The sequence below is a fragment of the Macrobrachium nipponense genome, chromosome 2, assembly GCF_015104395.2.
Source record: "Macrobrachium nipponense isolate FS-2020 chromosome 2, ASM1510439v2, whole genome shotgun sequence".
NCBI classification, from domain to species: domain Eukaryota; kingdom Metazoa; phylum Arthropoda; class Malacostraca; order Decapoda; family Palaemonidae; genus Macrobrachium; species Macrobrachium nipponense.
The window spans coordinates 74836533-74858558 of record NC_087201.1 but is presented as its reverse complement, the minus strand read 5'-3'; the positions used below and the strand labels follow the sequence as shown (position 1 = coordinate 74858558).

Genomic DNA, 22026 nt, shown 5'->3' with positions numbered 1-22026 from the left:
TAATCTAAAACAAGAAATCTTCCCTTTGCGTTGTGTTATTTTTTGCTGATGTATTGCTTTCTCGACAGGCTTTTTATTGTACATCTTGCAGTGCTTCACAATGGTTACGTTTCTACTTTTAGGTGTTCTATATTTAGGTTAATAAGTTTTTTGATCTGTTTTTCTTCTTCTTCTTCTTTTTTATGAACTTGACATTTGCATTCAAATTTTTTTCTGAACTGAATACATGATTATTGAGCCCTTAGCTATTGTTTATATATAGCCTACTTACGGGTATTATCGCGTAATTCTTCTATCAGTAATTTATTAAAGAATCTTAAGGAATTCCACAGAGGTCGTTTGCTCCGCGTGATCCACTTGCAATATGCAACTTCAGTAAGAAGCGTAAAGCTGTCGTGTTTTATCATTATTATTATTATTATTATTATTATTATTATTATTATTATTATTATTATTATTATTATTATTATTATTATTATTATTGTTATTAAAACAAATTCTTAATTGTTAAGCCGGCATTGTAGCATAGTTTCATTTCACGCTTCTGTAATCTTGGTAACACCGCACTTAGGAGCTTTAGAATACCTGCAAGTTGTTTACTGTAGTGACTATTGTACCCAACCACCGTTTTTCGAAGACCTTAAAAAGGTTAGCTAATGCTACCAAGAGCTAGGGATTGTTTCCTAGGCTTAGCTCTCTACTGAAACGTTAATATAAAAGTCACATTTTGTAGAGCTTTTATCTTATCATTCCTATAGTTTTCAGGCCTGGATTCAGATGCCATAGTATCTTTATCATTTAGAAAAAAAAACGGATGACGTACACCTTATTTCAATTTCTTAAACATCAGTGTTACTTTGCTTTCTGGATGTATTATATTCTTTTCTCCGAAAAGAATTTCCCCAAATAAATTTAATCTTTACCTCTGAAATTATGAGTAAAAAATATATGAGACTTACAATCGCGATACAGTAGTAAAAAAAGAACAATAAAATAAGATCGAAAATTGAATGCGGCTGATGCAGCCATCACATTTAATTCTGTATTCTTGATGGAGGGTCATCTACCTACATATAATAATAATAATAATAATAATAATAATAATTAATAATAATAATAATAATAATAATAATAATAATAATAATAATAATAATAATAAGGAGTGATAGAAAACGATCAGGCAAAGATCCTCTGGGACTATGGTATCAGAACAGACCATACATGACGTAGATTGACAAAATCAAGAAGAAAGTATCACTCATTGATGTCGCAATATTATGGGACACCAGAATTGAAGGAAAGAAAGGGAAAAAATGGATAAGTATCAAGACCTGAAAATAGAAATAAGAAGGATAATCATAGGAACACTAGGAACGATCCCAAGATCCCTGAAAAGGAATCTGGAAAAACTAAAGGCTGAAGTAGCTCCAGGACTCATGCAGAAAAGTGTGATCCTAGAAATAGCTCACATAGTAAGAAAAGTGATGGACTCCTAAGGAGGCAGGATGCAACCCGGAACCCCACTCTATAAATACCACCCAGGTCGAATTAGAGGACTCTGATGACACCCCCCCCCCCCCAATAAAAAAATGATAATAATAATAAGTACCTTAATGAAAAGTGGGGGAAAAGATTTTATTCTATATGATAGGTGTTGCTATTAAAATTAATAAAGGATGGATCCCTGTCTTCATTATTTTGCCACCATAATTTTTGACTAACACTTTTACGTTTACAGGTTTTAGTATGCTTTGTTCGTCTTTTATTTTCATCTGATGCTTAGTAAAGTAGTTTACGTGGTCCTTCGTCATCTTACTCTGGAATGTTGGCATTCGTTACAATAGCAGTTTGCTTATCAGTTTGATATTTATTCTTTCACCATACAAATGCGTGTGTATCTTGCATAATATCCCCCTTGAGCGTCAATGAACGTTACCATCGTTGATATTATTGTTGTCATCAACATCATCATTAGTACCAGAAGTATTATTCGTTTCATATTTTGTATTTATGAAATAATTTTATACTGTATTTTCGGAGAGTCAGTCTCAAGCACTTGCAGAACGAGAGAAATCATCAGCTCAATAAATAAGCAGAAAACTCAGATTTTCCATTGTGATTTTACTTCAAACGGAGAGAGAGAGAGAGAGAGAGAGAGAGAGAGAGAGAGAGAGAGAGAGAGAGAGAGAGAGAGGCCCTCATTGCCATTCATAACCCCTTTTGATGTTGCACCTTGAGCGTCTAACAACATCAGCGGTTGAAACTAATGATGAAACTCTTCTTGTCTCCTGAAGGCGCAGTCGGCTCTGATTTACGACGCCGTTCGGGTGGTGACGGAGGCGCTATCAAAGCTGCTGCGGAAGATGAACGATGGCTTCCACGAATCGCCTGGTCTCACGCCGCCCCAAAAGATGAGCTGCGACCCCAACCTTAGCGACCAGCCGATTTGGGAACACGGGGAGAAGATCACACGCTTTATGCGCAAGGTTAGTCATGATCCCCGTATCCACTCGCATCCAGGAAAGACCAGTTGGGATATAATATATATATATATATATATATATATATATATATATATAGATAGATATAATATAATATGTAATATATATATACATACATACATACATACATACATACATACATACATACATACATACATACATAAAAGGGCCTTGATAACGGTAGCCTAGTGATGTACCACTAACCTAAGGCATGAATAGATGTGTCCATTATTAAGTTTCTTTACTAGTTTATTTATATAGTTATATTTATGTAACTATATCCTCACGTTTACCCACATGCAAGACTAACAAGGAATATATCACTAACAACTATACAGTTCAAAGACTTTTCGTGGTATTTTCAGGAAATATTGTACTTAATTGATTGTGACTTTGTCGCCATCTGTTCGTACTGCGTTTGAATACGATAAGTATCTGAAAAAAGATGTAATTGATATTAGAGTCATACAATGTTAATCCAAAGGATGGCGGATATGAGGATCTCTTAGACTGATACCCAAATGCTGTCCTAATCTTAAAAGAAAAAGAAATAAAAAAAAAGAAAAAAAACCATTTCACTCGGGGCCAAATTGTGATTGACAATTGTTGCATAAAAATGTATTTTTAATTGAAGGGAAAGACGACTCCGTGAAGAATGCAAAGTTTGGTCATACACAAATTCGTAGTTGATATCATTCGTTACTGACTTGAACGAGAGTTTATCTTTAACCGTTATACGATACACCAATGAACAAATGAAAAAGTAAGATAAAGTAAATTAAAATAAGAAAAAATGGAATATAATCAAATTAATAAGAGACTCCAACCCATAGAATATACCACCATCCTTTATGAGACACTTTTCTGACACTTAGCAATACTCAAAGCAATTATTTTTTACCGTAAAACAACTATCAACATTGCGATATTACCAGATTACACAGATCAGGGTAAGAGAGGTTGGGCCCATGTTGGACGAAGGCGAATTCATATGCGGATTTTGTTATCTGTATATCGTTGGTAGTACAAAGAGAAAACTAAAACTCTGGAAAATGTAACTTTTGTACTTTTTTTTTCAAATGTGATATTGTTATTGATACTGATTTTGGTATTATTATTATTAATAATGCGTTTAGTAATTCCCCTGCTATTATTTTACGACATTGACTACCACTGCCGTAACTGCTAGTATACGAAATGTGTGTGTGTGGGTATGTGTGCACGTCGGGTTTGTGTGCGTATGAGGGTGCAGGTCTAATGCGTACTTGAAATACTGGAAGAAACGTAATAAAATGAAATTTTATAGATCCATCGCAACCGTTTACACTGATTGAACTATCTTTTACAGCCGTGTTTCTTAAGAGGGAGCCCAAGTAAGGGACACTCTTCTTGCCGTATTCATCAAAGATACGGCTCGTTTGATGAAGTCATTGACAGACGAGATGCGATCCGTCTCAATGCTTCCGACGGAAGCCTCTTTTCCTACTTTTCCTTTTCCATTTCTGTCTTGTTTTTTTTCTCATAGTACGTTAATTAAGAGTTCGCTGAACTCTTAAGAAAGACGCGATTATTTTACAAGGAAGTAATGGTTAAGACCCAGATATAAGAATGGTGAAAATATTGAGGTAAAGACGAGTCTAGCTACATTAGATGGAAATGATTCATTATAATTTAGCTTGGCTTTTATAAAGGAAAAAAAGTGATTTTACTAGGAAGTAATAGTAAAGTCTTTAAAACAATGATGCAAATGTCAAGTTGATGACCAGTCTATCTAGATTAGATATACATACGTAAGTGATTCATTTTCATTTTCCATTAGGCTTTAGGGTCTCTTTCGTGCCCACATTAATATCGTTTAATAAGACAGAATCAAGATTCCAAGAAAATCCCAAAATCGAAAGAGCAATTATTTTGAAAAGACTGATCGGTTTAAATGTCATCTACCATGAAGAAGGAAATAAAAGCGAGGAAATGCGAGAAACGCCGAAAGCATCGAAAAGCAGCCGATACGGTATCGTCGCTGGCCCTGAAATTCTTCATCACTACAGTGAGAGTGATAGGCAGTCACAGAATACAAAATGTCTGAAAAATCTGGTGAAGAACGCTTTCATGCCTGCAAGCCTACTCCATTTCACTTTCCTGGGAACCATTAATGGGAAGAGGAACTCCTGACTAAAGACTGCTCTGCGTTAGTTGAGTGCTGCAACAGAGGAATCATTAATTAATTGTAAAGAGAAAAAAACGAGAGAAAAACAGTCGGTGTCACAGGAGAGAGAGAGAGAGAGAGAGAGAGAGAGAGAGAGAGAGAGAGAGAGAGAGAGAGAGAGAGAGAGAGAGAGAGAGGGACGAAAATGTAACTTAAATCTTTAAATATGGCTTTCACATAGAAGTCGAAGGGCTTTGAAATAATCATATTTTTGTACAATGTACGGGGTTTTAGTATAATTTTTTTTTCCTTTTTACAGAAATTGAGTTAGAAACTACGATTGCCATCTCTATCTCTCAGTATTATTTATTTGAGAATTTTTGGTAGCATGAATGGGCCATAGTAAACGCTGTGTTATTAATTTCAGATGTTAAATTTCCTTACAGAATTTGATTACTGTTAACCACTTAATTCAGTTGACCTAAATAACTTGTGCTTCCAGTGCGTATTTCGTCATAGTAACAGTGACTTGTGTACAATTTGCATTGCCTTTGATAATAAAATAAATAAGGAAAAATATGTCTAGTGATAAGTCTCACGACAGTATTTTCGTTTCAGTTATAAAACCAGGTTTTATGATATAGGAGCAGATTCTTCTGGGTTACGAACTGCCTTTATGTAGCACTAAAACCAAGAAAGTAACCACATAATTAGTTTGGTAACGAACAGCATGACAACCATACCGGACATCCATTCATAAATTTAATCTTCTATGATTACAGGTGGTCGTGGAGGGACTCACGGGTAACATAAGCTTCACCGACAAGGGCAAAAGAAAAGACTACTCCTTAGATGTCGTGGAAATGACTTTTAACAGCGAGACCGTCAAGGTACAGTATTTTCACAATAGCAGTTCATAGTATCTATGCTTACACACTGGATCCTGTGGTCTTCATTGCTTATTCTTTATGGAATGCCTAGTATCCAGTGCTCGAAAGTCTTATCTTTTTTTTTTTTTTTTTTTTTTTAGAAAGTCAACTTCTAACCTTTTCTAATGACGAATTGAAAATTTTTATGTTGTCATGCAGTTATTCAACAACTGTCACATGCTTATGAACGTTCTTGTATAATATAGCTAATGGCATTACTCACTGCCGATGGAATATCGGACTATGAACAGGTTGAGTAGCTGCTATACTATGTCTGACGCTTGTACGAGACTGGTGACTTTACTTTCATGTTTACATTTTCCACTTTCACTTTCGATATCCACGGTACAATATTCCTTTTTCTTGCTTCGATAAATAACGTTGACAGTCTAGTAATTTTTATGCGAAACAAGAAACTTCACATGCCCGAACAATCATGACACAAAACTTCTTCCTGAAAGATTACGAATGGAAAGTAAGAAAACATTAAATTTGTCCTCACCAGCAGAATTTCGCTCTTAACATCAACAGCTGCGAAATCTATTGTCGAAACAAATATTCCCTCTGTCGGGTCCGTAAGTCCTGCGATATTTGCCTGTTATTCTTAAAGCAAACAATAAACAAATTGACGGAAGTTCAGTGTCGAAAAGTTAGGGCTTTGGCTTCAAAACTAAGAGCATTTCACGTTTTTGTAATAACTCGTAAGCGGTTCATATCAGCTCAAGTGTAACTGAATAGGCAGTCGTCCAGCAAACAGAAAAGGTAAATTCAGTCAGAATTTATAGTTAATCAAAAAGAAACGGCAACACAAAAGACCTACACTCGAACTATTCGATTTTTATTACGATATCTTTATCAATATTCTAAGGAAGTTCAAAAGCTGGATATGAGATCCATCTTCAGCTTGAGAGCATATATTAAATAAATATCTGGAATGGAATGCTATCGCCGAATTACTAGAAAAAATGAACCGAATGATGCCTTCGTGCAAATAATTATTCTCACTGAAGCATCCTTTCTTTCAAATAATTAATCAGGAAACCACCTTCAATCTGGTGTTTCTGAAACGAAAACGTAAGAAGCGATCTCGACGAACAATAAATCAATCACTCTTTCGATAGAGAATGATTTTACAGATTGTAGTTTTGTTAAATTTTGCTGATAAAAGATTTTCATTCCATCTTGAACCCTCTGAATCTAATATTCACCATTCCATGGGCCTAATAGATGGCGATCATCCTCTGTCACAGAGTCGTTAACATGAACAAAGTGTGGTTTTCTTTTCTTGACTGTCAGCATATCTCTGTCCCTAGGACTTCTTAAGTACTGAGAGGTTAAAGCTTCTAAGACACCCCTCAGAGAGAAAAATTGTATAGTGAAATTATACATGCATATATATATATATATATATATATATATATATGTATATATATATATGTATATATATATATATATATAGATAAATAAATATACATGGATATACACATACATATACATACAGATATACACATATAAACGCACTCATATATACATGTGAGAGAGAGAGAGAGAGAGAGAGAGAGAGAGAGAGAGAGAGAGAGAGAGAGAGAGAGATACTAAAGTAGCATCGAAAAATAAATATTTTATGTAGCCATCAACCTTATAAATGGAGAACAGTTATGTGAAATATTAAAGCAGAAAAGTTGTTGGTGGTTTGGTAAAATTTCTTATCACTGTCAACGAATCCAAGCGGGCCGGCTGTCTCTTTCATCTTGTTATGGTCCGTAATCATCACTCTTAGTCTTCAGTTGGTAAATTATGCAAATAATTTCCTTTATAATTAATTCGATGTTTTAGCATTTTATTTCTGGAAAGGACGATTTTCAAATGGATTATGCTCTTCCGGAAAGTATTAACAAATAATGATAAAGTGACGAACAGTGGTGCTAACAAAATTACGGATTTTACTTTAGTCAAGGAAATGTGAATGTTACCACCACTCCCACAAGCAGAGGTGGTTGTATTGTAATTCAACTATTTTCTGCTACTGGAACTTACGAATTATTCGGTGCTGTTTAGGTGTTTCAGCGTTTAGCGTCTTCCCAGCTAAAGAAGGTATCTAGGATTTGGTGGTTAGTGAAATTATCAACATACATACACTTAAACAAGAACACAAACACATACTCTTACACTTCATTTTTTATACTCACGAATATTAAGCAACAAATATCACTGGGTGATGAATTCGGTTTACCTCGAGATTAAATTACAATCATAGGGATTAATAACTGAAAAGTCTTTGATAGCCGAATGAATAAGTCTGCTGCCTGTCAATGAGTTTTAAGCCAAACAATCTTGACTCCGGAGATAACCTTTCTCTTATTATTCCACATTGGTGAAAGTTATTAACAACGTAAAGTGAATCGGAATTATGAGATGTTAATATATATATATATATATATATATATATATATATCCTTATAATATATATATATATATATATATATATATATATATATATATATATAAGTCATATCACTTTTCCGTTATTCATATACATATATCGAGCGACATGTCCTTTAATATCTAATTCGCTCTACCTCGGAATTAATATATTTCATATATGCTTAACCGAAGGGGAATTTTTTCTCGATAATAGACTTGCCTGGATCGGGGCGCGAACCCAGGATCCTTCCAAATCCAGCGTTTTACCTACTACACTACCGCGGTAATGTAGTAGGTAAAAGCGCTTCACCGACGTTCCTGGATTTGGAAGGATCCTGGGTTCGCGCCCCGATCCAGGCAAAGTCTATTATCGAGAAAAAAAAAATTCCCCTTCGGATTAAGCATATATGAAAATATATTAATTCCGAGGTAGAGCGAATTAGATATTAAAGGACATATTGTAGCTCGATATATATATATATATATATATAAAGGTATATGCCATGAAGGAAAAATAAAAAACAACGGAATTTCTGCAAGATCTATCAACTCAACGTCCTTTACTCATACCTTTATTTACGGATTCATCACGTTCCGAACTTTCGTGATTCAGTTATACATACAAAGATACATACAATACATATATATATATATATATATATATATATATATATATATGTATATATATACAGAGAAATACTATATAGATATATATAATATATATATATAAAAGGCATTTATATTGTTTGTCTGTTTATCTGTTCTCTATGGACGCCCAGGTTATGAAAGCTAGGGCTACCAGATTTTTTCCATAGACCCCCCTCCCCCATGAAGGTTTTAGTCAAAATCCGAAATTCGAGGACCGTTTCTAAGGGATCCTTAACCCCTATTTTTCACACCCCCTCATTTTTCAACTATCGGAGATAACTGCAGATTCTTCGGAATTTTCACACCTTCTTTGACTCAGTAGAGTAATCTAATGACTAAGGACTTTTCTAACCTTCTTTGGCTCGACGCAATCCCAAGTGATTACTTATTCTGAAAGTGATTGCATAATCTGCCCTGTAGGGTTTGTCATCGCGGACGGATGCCCCTTCATATCCTGAGCGATGCTAGGTACATCAGCTATAGTAGATTCACATCAATCGTACATCTGAAGTCTTGGCCAGTCCCTTACTACTCTCCTAATTGGCGGTTGATAAGCTAATCACAGTGCTGGGAACTTTCAGTCTCTCAAGAGAGTTCATATAGGCAGGATGTATGTTCCACCTCTCCTGAGGGATACTTTTGATAGACGTATCCCTCAGGAGAGGAACATACATCCTGCCTATGCGAACTCTCGAGAGAGACTGAGAGTTTCCAGCCCTGTGATTGGCTCATCAACAGCCAATGAGGAGCACCGTAAGGGACTGGCCTAGACATCAGATGCACGGTTGATGTGAATCTATTACAGAGTATATATATATATATATATATATATATATATATATATACACATAAATACATGTACACATTTCCATTTCCGATTAAGTATAGATGTATATCTGTGCAGGATGATACTTTAAAGGTGAACTGCTGGGCCGCAATGAATATATGTAGGAAAATCTGGTCGACCAGACAGATTGAGACAAATCCATGAAAAGAGTGAAAACGGTCGTTTTTACGAAAGAAAAAGATTTTCTTTTCAAGTCAATTTTAGTTCAGCAACAAAGACGAAAAAACTTCTTTTTTCACACACTGTAACAACCGAATACTTTCGAGAAAACATTCGTGAAAGAAGAGCGAGGAAAAAAAATAAGTTTCTTTTAATTCTTTAGAAAGAAAAGTTTGAAAAGAAATAGAAAACATGCTGCAGCAAAGAACCGAAATACAAGAGCTTTTCCCAGAAACCTTCACGAAGAGTGTAAAAAAAAAAAGAAAGTCGGAATAGAAAGACTAGTGTCCAACGGAGCGTTTTTAATCCTTTTTACTTGGGCAGGATGTGGTCGAATCCTATGGCGAGGAAAAGCAGCCGCTGACTGGCATCCGGCAATGGGGAAAGATTCTTGGTGTGTTCATCCTTTCAATATTCTCCAGATCTGAGAATATTATGGCGTCTTGAAGCGTAATCATCTTAATCTTGATACCTGACATTCACCTGCGCTTGCGTGGGTCTTCCGGGTCATACGATCAAGTCTTCCAAGCCTTCTCCAGCTGCAGCGTTGCGAAAGCCTTTTCGAAAGTCTTATTATAAATGACACAAAATCTTCCCCCGCGTTTGATGGCGGAGTCGTCAAGTGTTCTCCATTCACCAGGTTACTGATTTCGTTTATATGCATGAAAGACGCTCCCAAGATGAATATGCAAAGAAGACGAAGAAAGTTGGTATATGAACAGCAGTGAGTGATGGGCAAGGAGAGCTCAAAGCTTCAAGTAGAACAAGGGAAAAAAAATGAATGTTTTCTAGACAGGGAAGACTTGAAGGAAAGCAACACCTTATAAAACTTGATGCAAAAGGAAAGGGCATCCACTCTCTTAACAAAAACTGGCTGAGAGATTGAGTCAAAATGTTTTAGATATCACCCACAATGAAGGCAAAATCAAATCTTGAAAGATGAGGGAAGTTTCATGCTAATCATTTCTTGCATAGCTTAAAAATTCCTTTTTATCGGGTCCCTAAATGTTTCAGAAATCACAAATATATTCTGAAATCGTAAGAAAGGCAGAGTAAAGAAAAAGACATCCGTCAAACATGTTTTCATTCACTTAATGAGAACTTTTAGTGTAGATCCTGTTCGTCGTATCTTATACGTTTAAAGAAATCACGTGTGAAAATCGCTGACAAAGTATGCTCTTTACAAGAAGGGAATTGATTTTCTAACTTTGCATTGTCCAATTAAAGCTTTTAGATAATATAAATTGCACATATTGAAAGGATCATAGCCTAAATTACGCTTTTCATCCCTGCAACCCTTAACAGAAATTTATTTAAGTTTTTATTTTTCTGTAAAAGAAAACTATTAAGCCGGCTTTGTCGGTCCGTCCGCACTTTTTCTGTCCGCCCTCAGATCCTAAAAGCAACTGAGGCTAGAGGGCTGCAAATTGGTAAGTTGATCTTCCACCCTCCAATCATCAAACATACCAAATTACAGCCCTCTAGCCTCAATGGTTTTATTTAGGTTTAAAGTTAACCTTGATCGTGCGTCTAGCAACGCAATAGGACAGGTCACCTCCGGGCCGTAGCTGAAAGTTTCATGGGTCGCTGCTCATACAGCATTATACCAAGACTCCGAAAGCTAGATCTATTTTCGGTGGCGTTGATTATACGCTGTACAGAAAACTCGATTGCGCCATAGAAACTTCGACGCATGTTTACTTGTTTCTTTTTTTAACTTTTTCTGTCAGCCATGTGCTTTAGACCTTTGAAGCTTTGAACACAATTAGAGGTTGAGAGGGAGAAAGAAATCAACAGTAAAAGCAGGAAGACCAGTGATCATAGCATATTCAATTACGCCATCATCCTTTTGTAGGCAAAATAGCTTATTAGGCAACGCCCTTTTGCGCAACGAGAGCGGAGAGCGCTGGAACACCTGAGTTCGTTTTATTTATTATCTGTTAACGTCTGGCATCAGGTTCAGTGAGGGATGTGTCTTTCGACCAAGTCCATAAAGACACCTGTGCCCTGGAGAGAAGAGGGACTGACATCTTTTAAATAATTACGGGGTGCAATTTGTTTGCTCATTTATATTGATGGCATAAACAGTTCATGCCTAGATTTCCCAATGGACGACAAGAAAACATAATGTCCTAAATAGACCTTGTAATGACTTGTAATCAGTTGTGTGAAATGGTGTATTTCCTTCAGTTAAATATTCCTTCCGTTGGACCTTATATTTTCGATGGTATATTCTGCTATGTTGTTTTACCTTTCCCTGTAATGCAGCTTTGATAATATTCAATGTACTAACTTCAAAACAAGTTCGCTAAGGTCATGAAACGGTTGAATAGTTGTTACTATTAGTACTAACCAGACTAAATTAACCTCTGGGGTAAACATTAAGCCCGCACGTCACCAAAAATGTTCTTGAAGAACCATTCTGATCGGCTTTGGTCAAAATTCACATTGTTTTTAGCTGGAAAGTAAATCGGCCATCAGGAAATATAAAGGTTAGGACGTCTCTAATATACTTCCTGGAACTGATCGTGTGATTTTCACATTTCCATAGCCAATGCCTAATGCTACTTTTCTGTAATTCAAAGAACTTCTTTCCCTTAGCGTTAAAATTGGGCTTCGGATATGACGTAGAGGGTGTTTTGTTTCTATACTGCTCACAAAAATTCGTTGAAATTCAACGTGGCATCATAAAAGTTTAGTTACGGTACCGAATGTACAGCAATAGAATTCTGATCTGGTCGTCAGTTCTACCGTAACACGACGTATCTCTGAAGTCTTTGTTCAAGTAATGAGCTATATATATGTCTTCTCTTTTCATTAGCATTTTTGCTCCTTTCAAACAACAGTTTGACTACGGAGCATCTTATCTATTTTATATCTATATATAACAGAGTTGAAGGGACTCTCCTGAATAAACCTTCATATTCATGACCCGTTTTTCTTCTATTTCTGTATCATCCCAACAGATTCTGTTTATGGACAGTTCCTCTCCTGAGTATATAGTGCTCTCTGCACGGCTCCATTCTATAGCTAACACTACCTTATTCATACAGCTGACTTACGCTCTCCTGTAATCATATCCTTCCACTCCTGTAAGGCTCTGCAGTCCTGCTCGACATCCTAATCGCTGTTTCCTCTTATTCTACTCTTTGCCTGAATTAAAAGAATATCACACAGCACCTATAAGCGACATCATAATCGCTGTTTCCTCTTATTCTACTCTTTGCCTAAAGTATAAGAATATCAAATAGCACCTACGTATAAGCGGTGTGAGTTTTAACATTCATTATTTAGAACTCTAAGTGACGATGGAGCCCGATTTACTGCGAAATAGTCGTTCTAGTATTATTATCAGGAGATAGTGCTTTCAACACTACTATTCTGTATGGATGGTCTCTTTAATCAAATCAAAATCAGTGAATGAATACCCATAGAAACAACTGAATCTTTGCTTCCAAATTCAGTTTTTAAAGGAAAGTTTTGTTGTTTCTAATGCTCACGCATGCATGGGAAGTTCTACTTTACACGTCTAAAAAAAGATTTGTCTAGACATGGAGGTCACTGACCTGGTCAGTCTGAGATCATGTTTTAGATTAACTTATATTTGAGAGTACTGACAAAGAAATTAAATGAATTAAGTGGCTTCCCATCTACAGTAGAGAACATTCCTGTCCATGTTAATTGCTGAAAGAATAAAATCATATAAAAGTTAGATTACATTAACTACGAATATCATTGCTGAAGCTATCCAATGTAGCTCGAAGGAACACGTGCTTGAGAATATCACTAAGTCCACATAAGAAGGTGAGTGAAAACTGGGCTTTGAACAAGTACTTTCGTAATTTTTTCAGTGTGAACTTGAACTTGAACAATAAAATACGAAAGTACTTGTTCAAAGTCTCTGTATTCATTCACCCTTATACGTGGATTTTGTGACACACACACTCATACCTATATAAATATATATATATATATATATATATATATATATATAGATATATATATATATATATATATATATATATATATATATGTGTGTTGTGTGTGTGTGTGTGTGTGTGTGTGTGTGTGTATATATATATATATATATATATATATATATATATATATATATATGTATATGTATGATATAATATACGTATATATATATATATTCCATTGTGTCTATGATATGGTTGTGGGAGGCTGTAGTTCTAGTGGTAGACGGAGCTTACTTTATTAAGTTAGTACTCATTAAATATTTCCCAGTTCTAGAAGTCAGTGTCAGTAAGAAAAAAAAATCTGAAAAAATAACCTATGTAAAAAGAATTTTACCTGAGTTACGATTTAAACCTCTCTTTGGTTTGGTCTACACTCAATGTGATTAGGTTATGTTACTACTCTTCTCGCTTTCCCCTAACTCCGATGTGGGTTATATTTTCCGGTAAAAAAGAAATCGTATGTATCAACTAAATAGGTAGTTTAGACACGACCTAGTAAACATAAATCTGTGTAAATCCTAGTTAATTTTTTTTATTATAACATGCTGTTCTCGACCAAATAACAGAAATGTATAACATCACACCCTATCTCTGTATCATAAAGATGAATAATTCTTTAAAGTAGTTTGCATATCCATAATGACTAATTTCGACAACATCAATAACTGATAACGACAAATCTGATGGATATCTAAGCATCAAAGCGATGAACGTTAATGTTCAGAATATTACCATTAATTATGGAAGAAACAAAGTTGACATTTTGATTGGCTTTTCATCACATCACCAAGTGATCGAAATGAACTCAGTTCTTTATAATCAATTTCTTGGACTTTCTCTCACTCTTGTTATCATGGATTCACTGTCTCCGAATCTATATGTTGAAAAAAAGACCGAAAATAAGTAATTTAGTGAGAGTTGTTGTAAAATATAACAGTTCATTAATGATATTTATGGTCATCAGTTAATTGATTTTCAGGTTAGGGGGACCTTGAAAACAAAAGGTAAGATACACTCTATTTAAACCGTGAATTAGAATTCCACGTTCTTTTGAAGAAGTGAAAAAAACGAAAAATATTCATTGTGTTTATATTCTTTTAATGTAGTGTCAAAATAATGGGTAACGGGACTTCCATCAGGAAGTATATAAGAATTTATGAATTTAGTTGAATTCAACTACAGAAAAGTCAACATTGTATTCTTTGTCAAAACTTAGTTTGTTCCGGTAAAAAGTAAGCAAATAGGTGAATTTAATTCCAGCATCAAAAAGGATATACCTCATCCTCCATAGTAAAGGGTTCCTCTCATTTCCGTAGGAATGATTTCGAAAGAAGGTCTTAGTATCGTCTTCAGGCAACAACTCTTCTCCCCCCTTAACAACCGCCCAACCCATCTCCCCAGAAAGAAAGAAAGAAAACGTAGGCAACACTTGGAGCATGATTCAAGGCAGAGTTAAGAAGCGAAGTAGAAAAAATAAGGAGAGCACTTTAATTAGCATATTAGGGAGAGAGAGGTCGGGAGTTTCAGAGAGGGCTATTGAAGAAAAGAGGAGCAGGGGAGGAACAAGAGCCCAGGGCGACACCTCTTAAGACGCTGACAAAAAGTAGCAGCAGTCGGGGAAATTCACAGCCATACTATTGTCGAATTCATAAGAAAAGATGTAATGTATACATACATAGACGGATACATGCATACATTTATACACGCAAACACACACACACACACACACATATAACCTTCGCTTAAGCACTGCACCGTGGAAGCAATATATCGTTAGAAGAATATCTGCATAAAAAAAATATGTACAGAGGCAGAATAACGACATAATAAGTGAGTATTATAAATGATGGAGCTGAATTAAAAATACAATGTTCACGAGATGCAATATACCCTTACAGCATGCCCATAAGCACACAAACAATCATATGTCATATATATATAATATATATATATATATATATATATATATATATATATATATATATATATATATATATATATATCTATATATATATATATAATATATATATATATATATTTATATATATATATATATATATATATATATATATATATATATATAATATTATATTTATATAATATAATATATATATATATATATATATAATTATATATGAATAATTATCACATCACCGTGATTCATATAAATTATTCGAGCTACAAAACTGTCCTTTAACATCAAATTCCGCTCTACCTCGGAATTAATATATTTCCATATATGTAAACCGAACGGGGAATTTTTTTAGTTGATATTAATTATCAACTAAAAAATTCACCTTCGTTTGGTTTACATATATGAAAATATATTAATTCCGAGGTAAGAGTGAGTTAGATGTTAAAGGACATTTGTAGCTCGAATAATATATATATATATATATATATATATATATATATATATATATATATATATATATATATATATATATATATATATATATATTTATGAGTCTTATCACACCACCATGATTCATATACACATATTAAGCTACAAATGTCCTTTAATATCTAATTCGCTCTACCCCTTCGGTTAACATATATGAAAATATATTGATTACGAGGTAGAGCTAATCAGATACAAAGGACATTTTAGTGGCGTATATATATATATATATATATATATATATATATATATATATATATATATATATACACATATAATATGTATGTATTGTAGTGTGTGTGAGTGCGTTGGTGATATACATATAGATATATATATATATATATATATATATATATATATTAAATATATCTATATATATATATATATATATCATATGATATATATATATATATATATATTTATATATATAAATATTTATATATATATAATATATATGTGTGTGTGCTTATGCGCATGCTTTAAGGGTATGTTGCAACTCGTAATCAATATATTTTAAATTCAGCTGCATCATTTATCGATATTCTGCATCTGTACTTATTGTTTGTGCAGATTTTCTTCTAAAGATATATCGTAAATATTGTTAAGATTTGCTTCTATTTATTGTGGATGAAATTGCTTCCCTGGTGCGTGTTTTGAGGACGCAGACACGGCAGTCCTGAAATCCCTGAGCGAAGGGGAAAAATAAAATCCGTATTCTGCTGAACGCGAAGATTCGGCCGTTATTGAAGAATGGAGTCTCTGGAAACGGAACTTTCTGTGGATAACTTTTGTGCCCCCTATGGCGACTGGAATGTGGTTTGCAGTCATGATGTATGCATTGTAATGGAAAATTAAACCGTGTTTCTTCTAACACAGGTGTTACAGCATAACCCTTCGTAGTAGCATCTGAATGTATGAAATACATTGGTCATCTTTTATGCAGCCCATTCCTCCTCTTCAGTAATGACTTTCTACAGTTTAAAACTTTCTCAGGCTCATGATTTTGTCAATGATTCAAGTCTCCGAATTTCGTCTCCACTCACCTCCAGATCTCCTATGTTGACTAATTCTGTTTTTGTGACCTAATTTGAATAGTAATCCTGTATTTCAGTAAAATTTAATGTCCCAAATACACAGAGTTTTGCCTATTTCTTGGCCTCTCTTCTTTCCAGTAGCTCAAATATTTTTTAATGAATATTTTCTTTAACCTCTCAGCTTTGTCAATATTTTAGTTCCCAAGGTTACCGCTAACCTGTCTTGTTCAGATGATAAGCTCAACTTTGTTCACATAGCTCTATTATATGGACGTTATATGTGAGGTGCTTTAGATATTTGTATTCATCAATATAATGGGACTTATTCATCAATATCATGGGTAATTGCTCTCATGTTTTGTGTGCTTCTTTTCTTTGCCTCTTACATAAGATTTACTGTAACACCAGGCAGTTATCAGTGATTACACTCTCTCCTCTTCTCGTGATCCTCTTCCTTTATTCTACATGTGACTCCACTCTCTCTTTTTTATCGCTATTATTTCAGCCACTGTTCTATCTAGCTAAACGTGAGAGACTCAACACTTCCAAGACAGCCTGGCAAAACCATACAGATCGCCCCCTCCCACGTTTACACCATGGAAAGTGTTAATCTGAGGAATATCTTTCTACTGCTTAATTTGGATTTCTGTTCCTGCTCCTGTTTGGCAGGCTCTCACAGGCCTTCATTAAAAAGCATGTTTATAACTCGTTACGTTGCTAAGGTCCACCCTTCATTCTTTCTCTTATTTTTCAGTTGGCTTGGCTTAGAATGGGCATTATGATGCTACTCATTTATCTTGAATTTTGTTAACATTTGCTGTCTGACTGATGAAGATTTGCAGTTCTAAGGAATCATTAATGTCTATGTTCGTCTTCATTATGTGGAAATAGAAGTTAAAACATCGATTGCCTTGACCCTCATTAGAGTGTAATTATTATGTATCAAGGTGGGTTCTTGATTCCTAAATCTTCCTTTTTAAAACGAGGTATGATGCAAACCAACAAATGCAGACTCCAGTCTGGCTTCTTACCAGTATAACTAGTAATAACTATTTCCTAACTATTCTTACTAAGTTTCATTTATTTGGATGACATATAGTGTCTTGTTTCTCCGACATGATTTTTATATAATCTGCGCATTTAATAAACCCCAAAATAGATTTTTTTTAGATGTCATTAATTTGAAACTAATGGGATATCATATTTCGGGTGATCAGGAAGTTTTTTTTTTTTTTTTTTTTTTTTTTTTTTTTTTTTACATATTTAAGCTTACAGCGATTATATGTTAGAAAACTGGTAGATTGCATGAAAATCCATTAGCCGTACCTTCTTGTAAACAGCAACAGAGATCGCAGCCTAGACTTTATTGCACGTCCAGCGAAGGCCCTGTGCTTTCAGTAGTAAACGGAAACCCTGAGACTGAGTTCTTTCTTTGATAAACTACAAAAAAAACGTTTTTATTTCACGTGTAGTTTAGTTCGCCGCTGATCTGACTTATAGTAGTGAATCTCAGTAAGTAATTGGACGTATTAAACCTCAGAACACGATCTGGGCAGATGCCTTGATTATATATTGCCCCTATGAAACAACAGGCAAATGCGATTCGTATTTATTAGAATCATCATTGTTTTTGTACGCATTAAATTTATAGATGAATCGTAAACACGTGGCGACTCTTAAACATTCTCAATTTCTTTAGTAAACATCAGGCTGTTTTCAGTGTCTTCTTTTCTTTAGGCTGACAGACAAACAGACAGACAGAGAAAGAGAATTTGACACGATTTGTCAACATCTCACCGGGGTTACTCTTTCTAGCATATATTATCGACAAAGCCTTTACTCAGAAGTCTTATAAACAGCACGCAAATAGATTTTATCAGGAACGAAACTCCTCTACACTGAAAACATTCAGAAGGTTACCGCTCACTTCGAATTCTATAATCTATTCATTTTCCACTTCCTAATTATTTAGTGACTGGATTCATCAATAAACAAAAACAAAAAAAAACGCACCGAATCAAGTGTGTAAAAAATGGCCGACAGGATGTTACACATATCTAGAGGGTGCACCACAAAAAAAAAAAAAAAAAAAAAAAAAAAAAAAAAAAGAAACAGTAAATTGGTACAGGTTATTTAATTGTTGGATGTTCTTTCTTGAAGAGAACAATCACCTCGAGTTGAAAACTTTATAACTGCGACAATCTAGAAGTAAGGAAAAAGAAATTAAAAAATTGATGTTAGTTCATTTTTTTGTTCATTGATAAAGTAAAATGCATGTTGAAATGCGTGTATAAAATACATAATATCTAAAATATCCTTGATTTTTTCCTGGGGCATCGTGTAGTACAAGTAACAAGACCTTTTCTGTCCCTGAGAATAACGGATGGTGAAGGAGCATGCGATGCTTTTTGAAGATCTAAATGAATTTCATACTTGGAGAGATTCAGGCTTTAGCTTTAATTCGATTGAATCCTAGATCCTTTTTTGTGGTGCCTACCAGTGAAAAAGGAATATTTAGGTCATCATTCAAACAGACAACAAGGAATTGACAGAAGGTTATTGGAAAACCGATATTGTAGGCAGGATTCTGCAAGGCTCTTTCTTAACCTTTTGTGCCATTGACACAGACCTCCAGAGTGCCCTTTTTGACGCATCACAGGTGAGCACAAATGAGGGTCATATCAATTTACTTCTTTCATCTCCATTCATGAGAGAATACCTCCCTTGACCCGTACTCTCCAGTTTTACGAGAAACATATGGGCTGTTGAGAATGAATTGTTAGGTTTTTACGTTGAAAATAGAAGCTTCGCTTGTTTTTATTGCTTGTTTTTTATTTCAAGAACTCAGGGATAGAACACTGGGTTCTAAAGGTCAGTGGATATATCTCTCCCTGCCGTCGTTCCTAGTTGATCAAACTATGAATGCATAATAGCTACAGGTAAAGGTCAATAAATTGACATGGAGATATACACCTATTTGGTACTTGTTCCTCTAAATGGTCAAGTGCATTGTTATCACTATTTTACGTGGTATGTATTAATGCTATAAGTAATAATTAAATGCAAGATACAAGCCAGCTAGTGATGATCAATATACATAACGTGGACAAATAGAGCCAAAACATTTCCTCAGGACACACGTCTCCAAAATATTTGGAAAACTTCCATAGAATATCAATGCTTTGTGCATTTAAAGGTGACATATATTGGACAGGCTTCTCTGCTTCTAGTTTCCAATCAGGAGTGATATATAAATATTTAATTGGGTTGCTTTTGTAGTTAAAAAACCACTGATAATGAAAATACCTACATGTATTAAGGTTCAAAATTGGTTTTACTTCTGTGAAGATATTTATTAATCGCAATCGTATGTATGTAATCTATATACAGTAATTGGTCATGAACACTACTCTGAGAATACTAGAGATGACATTGAAAATTCCATAACAACGCTAGCAAATTATCCACCAACTTATTAAAGTCAAGACCAGTCATATGAACTTAATAGCGAGAATCTAGGGATGTCTGTACAATAGATGATGACTTTCATTGGAGGCAGTCAGACGTTTTGCCAATATACGTTTAAAATTGCAAGGAGATATTGGAGTGAAGGAAATTTTTCAGTAATCTGCCTGGGTAGAGCTACCACAATCACATCTACTTAACGGGTAGAGCTACCACAATCACATCTACTTAACAGAACAGAATTGCGAGTTCACCACAAAAATGCAAAAAGAGCCCCAACGAGCTAGCTTACAAAAAATAACGGACAATCTTGTAGATAAGTACTCCACAAAATGATATGTGAGAGAAAATAAATGAAAATACTATTTGAGTCTAAGACGCCACAAGCATCAGCGCTGATAAAAATATTCTTAATTTCACGGGCCGTAAACAAGAACGAGGCTTATTGAGTCTTTAATTGTACTACGTACGGTGTAATGCATCTGCCACAAGTGTGGCCATCCCACTGGACTGCGAATAACGAGCCTTCTGGTAAATACAAAGGTGGAATTGTTAAGTCTGTGTCAATTTATGAGAATAACGTTTCGTTTGCCAATAATTTATATTAGTATATATATATATATATATATATATATATATTATATAATATAATATTATATATATATATATGTATATATATATATATATATATATATATATATATATATCTATCTTTTAAATGTAAGTTAGAGATGCTCTCTTTCTCTCTCTTTCTCTCTTCATGTATGTATGTATGTATGTATGTATGTTATATGTATGTGTATATATATTATATATATATATATATCTATATATATATCTATATATATATGTATATACTATACATATATATATATATATATATATATATATATTATATTTATATAATAGAGATAATAGGGGGTATATATATATATATATATATATATTATATATATATAATTATTATAGTTTCTATATATATAATTATTTAATTTAATATAAAAAAATTTTTGTTCCGATAAAAAGGATGTCTGTTTTGTTATCAATTTATGTTATCGTGAAGTCAATACTATGAAAGGCTAATACATGTGTATGAATTTTAAAACGATTTATGTCAACGGTTCATTTCTGACCTACGATTTAATATTTAGTTGATGAAACTACAAATCTCCTCAAATATTTCTCCGTAATTAGTATAAGGGAGGGAAAATAATTTTTAATCATCGATCACGATCCAACATAATGATATGCAGGCATTTTCTGCACCGCGTACAAATGACCAGTCATTTTTAAAACGGAATAAATCTGGGGAAAAAATGTTTATGCGTTAAGGAATTTCCCTGCTCTTTCTCCCCTGGAGACCGAAATGTCCTCGTTGAATACAGGAAAGCATGTATTGATCTAACCCCTGAGCCGTAAAATCTTGCGAGGAAATCAATCAGAGTTCTCCGGTGAACAGAGAGGACGCAAAGTTTAAATGGTAAAGGATTTA

At 34.2% G+C, this 22026-nt stretch overlaps 1 protein-coding gene across 5 annotated transcripts in view; it reads left to right on the top strand.

Moving 5' to 3' along the window:
• Window positions 1-22026, top strand: part of LOC135220669 (glutamate receptor 1-like) — a 713951-nt gene that overhangs the window by 652747 nt on the left and 39178 nt on the right. For all 5 annotated transcript variants that reach the window (XM_064258041.1, XM_064258039.1, XM_064258037.1 and 2 more), the window contains exons 9-10: window positions 2295-2486; window positions 5430-5537. In XM_064258041.1, the coding sequence (XP_064114111.1) occupies window positions 2295-2486; window positions 5430-5537 (300 nt within the window). The remainder of the gene's footprint in view (window positions 1-2294; window positions 2487-5429; window positions 5538-22026) is intronic.